The sequence below is a fragment of the Charadrius vociferus genome, unplaced genomic scaffold (assembly GCF_000708025.1).
Source record: "Charadrius vociferus isolate BGI_N301 unplaced genomic scaffold, ASM70802v2 scaffold964, whole genome shotgun sequence".
Classification (NCBI taxonomy): Eukaryota; Metazoa; Chordata; class Aves; order Charadriiformes; family Charadriidae; genus Charadrius; species Charadrius vociferus.
Genome location: NW_009647945.1, coordinates 390596 through 393207, shown reverse-complemented (window position 1 = coordinate 393207; position 2612 = coordinate 390596). Strand labels below are relative to the sequence as shown.

At 62.1% G+C, this 2612-nt stretch overlaps 1 protein-coding gene across 1 annotated transcript in view; it reads left to right on the top strand.

Moving 5' to 3' along the window:
- The window catches only part of CALB2 (calbindin 2), a 13939-nt gene that overhangs the window by 8807 nt on the left and 2520 nt on the right, over nucleotides 1-2612 (top strand). The window contains exons 2-4 of the mRNA XM_009883261.1: nucleotides 1311-1387; nucleotides 1583-1672; nucleotides 1971-2067. Coding sequence (XP_009881563.1) covers nucleotides 1311-1387; nucleotides 1583-1672; nucleotides 1971-2067 — 264 coding nt within the window. The remainder of the gene's footprint in view (nucleotides 1-1310; nucleotides 1388-1582; nucleotides 1673-1970; nucleotides 2068-2612) is intronic.

Sequence of the window (2612 nt, the reverse complement as noted above, 5' to 3'; positions counted from 1 at the left end):
CCCCGTCGCTCGGTGGACGCACATCAGCCCTGCCCCAGCTGCTGCTTGGGGAAAACCAAGCCACCGGCCACGGCTTTTCCTGGCGCTATTCTTGTTCCCGGCTCAAAACTCTTGCTGAGTTTTTTTCCAACTGAATTCAAAGGAGCTTGGGGCTCTCCCACACCCGCAAAAGCAAAGTTCCCAGGAAGGGGAGTGGAAAACCAAGTTCCTCGGCAGGTCGCACCGTTACCTCGGCATTGCCCGAGCCCCCCGTGGAGAGGGAGGGAGGGAGGGATGCTGCTCATCCCTCGGGATGCAGCCACCAGCAAGGAAGGTGCCGTGGGACATCCCCGGGCGCTTCCAGCCGGGATGTGGATGGGTTATTCCCAGCCTCTGCCTTGCAGCACGGCGGAGATGCCGCCCAGGTGCCCACGGGTGACGATGTCGGAGGTGGCGCAGAGCAGGACACCGCGGTCCAAGGCTCCAGAGGCTGAAATGGGGAGGCGGTTTGGGAGAGATGCCCACAAGGAAGAGCCCTGGCTGTCCTGGGCAGCATCCCCCAGCTGTGCCCAGATGTTGGTGGGAGGGAGGATTTCTAGCAGGCACAGCAGAGCCGGTGTCCTCGCTGCAGTCTCCTGGTGTCGGTCACCTCCTTGAAGCCACCAAGGGCCACTATGGAGGGAGTGACACATGGTTGGGTCCTGGCTGAGCCGTCCCGCCGCCGAGCATCCCGCGGGCAGGGAAGAGCCATGGATGCTCCGGGTTCCGTAGGAGCCACATCTCGGCACAGACAGCACAGCAAGGGGTAGGGGGGGAGGTTACATGGGACAGGGACCTTTCCGAGCTCCCGGTCACCCCAGAGACCAGCGTGGGGCTCCCTGCCCTGGGGGGGTGACTGCCACCTGGGGGCGATCCTGGTCCCCCGCAGCAGGTCGGGAGGAGACAGCCCTGGCTGGGGGATGCTCAGGGAGGAGAGGTTTGACCAAATCACTCAGTTACAGCTTCAGCTGCAGAAAAACGCAGCAAACACCGGGATGGGGACAAAGCCCCCTGCGGTGGGGATGGGGACAAAGCCCCCTGCGCCCTACAAGTGGGGTTATGCCCCCCAACACACCCTGGGCTACGACACGGTGGGCTCTGGCTCTCTGCAAATTTGGGTTTGTATAATACTCGGCGTCAGCTGGCGTTTCTCTACTGCCGCAGTCGCCTTGGAGCAGTGTCCCTGAGCAGATGGGGACAAGCTCTGCGTCCCCTGGGAGCATCCCTCCCTCGCCTCCTGCTCTCCAACACCGGGGGGGGGTAGTGTCTTATGGCATTTTTTCCTTCCTCAGGAAATGGCTACATTGAAGGCAAAGAGCTGGAAAACTTCTTCCAGGAGCTGGAAAGTGCGAGGAAGGGGGCGGGTGTGGTAAGGGCTTTGCTGGTTTTGCTGTTTTTCTCCCTGGTTTTGCTCCTTCCTCCCTCCATTCCCTCCCACCTGAGGGTGCAGGTTGACATCAGCCCCATCTCCTTGGGGAATGGCACCTCCAAGGAGGGAAGCCGGGGGGGGACACCGGCACGGGGAGGCGGGGTAAATGCTCCCATGCCCTCTCCTTGCCGGCAGGACTCCAAGTACGACAACTTGGGCGACAAGATGAAGGAGTTCATGCACAAGTACGACAAAAACGCGGACGGGAAAATTGAGATGGCGGAGGTAAGTGATGCTGGCCTGGTGGACCCCCGGGATGCTCGTGGTCCTCTCCACCCCCAGGATGCTCATGGTCCTCCATCCCTGGGATGCTTATGGTCCTCCATCCCTGGAATGCTTGTGGTCCTCTCCCCTTGGGATGCTCATGGTCCTCCACCCCCGGGATGCTCATGATCCTCTCTCCTTGGGATGCTCGTGGTCCTCCCCTCCCCAGGATGCTCGTGCATCCTCCCCTCTCCAGGATGCTCGTGGTCCTCCCCACTGGGATGCTCGTGCTCCCCACTAACGCTCGTGTTCCCCACAGCTGGCCCAGATCCTGCCCACGGAGGAGAATTTCCTGCTGTGTTTCCGCCAGCACGTGGGCTCCAGCTCAGAGTTCATGGAGGTGAGCAGGGCAGGCGGTGCCTCCCACCGGATTTGATCCCTGGTCCCCGGCTCCACCACAGGGAAACAACTGGGAGCTGGCATTGCCCAACCCACTCCCCCTGTCCCGGTCTCCCCCAAACTCTTGGCTTTAACTCAGCATCGGGAGGCGATGTGGGGCATCCTGCTATGGGTGCTGCTGGCTTTGCGGGGGGAGAGCGGGTGCGTGATGAGTTTCCCCAGTCCTCAGCACTCCTCAGGCACCTCGTCCCGGTCTCCAGGGGAGGTGAGCTGCGGGGATTTGGAGCTGTTTGTGTAAATTTCCCCTCTAATGGTCAGTCCTTAGTGCTCAAGGGATGCGCCGAAGCAGATGACGCTGCTCTGGGCCACCCCAAAACCTCGCATGGGGCGAAACCCACCTGCAAGGCGGGAGGGAAACTGCCGACGGGGACCGAAACTCGGCTGGGGGTGGAGGGGGACGTGCAGCATCCCCGGCGGGGGAGAGCTCGTGCTCGGAAAATGAGGCTGAGGTAGAGGTGATGGCCGAAAGAGGATCCCCCCCCCCGTGGCACGGGGGGGTGGG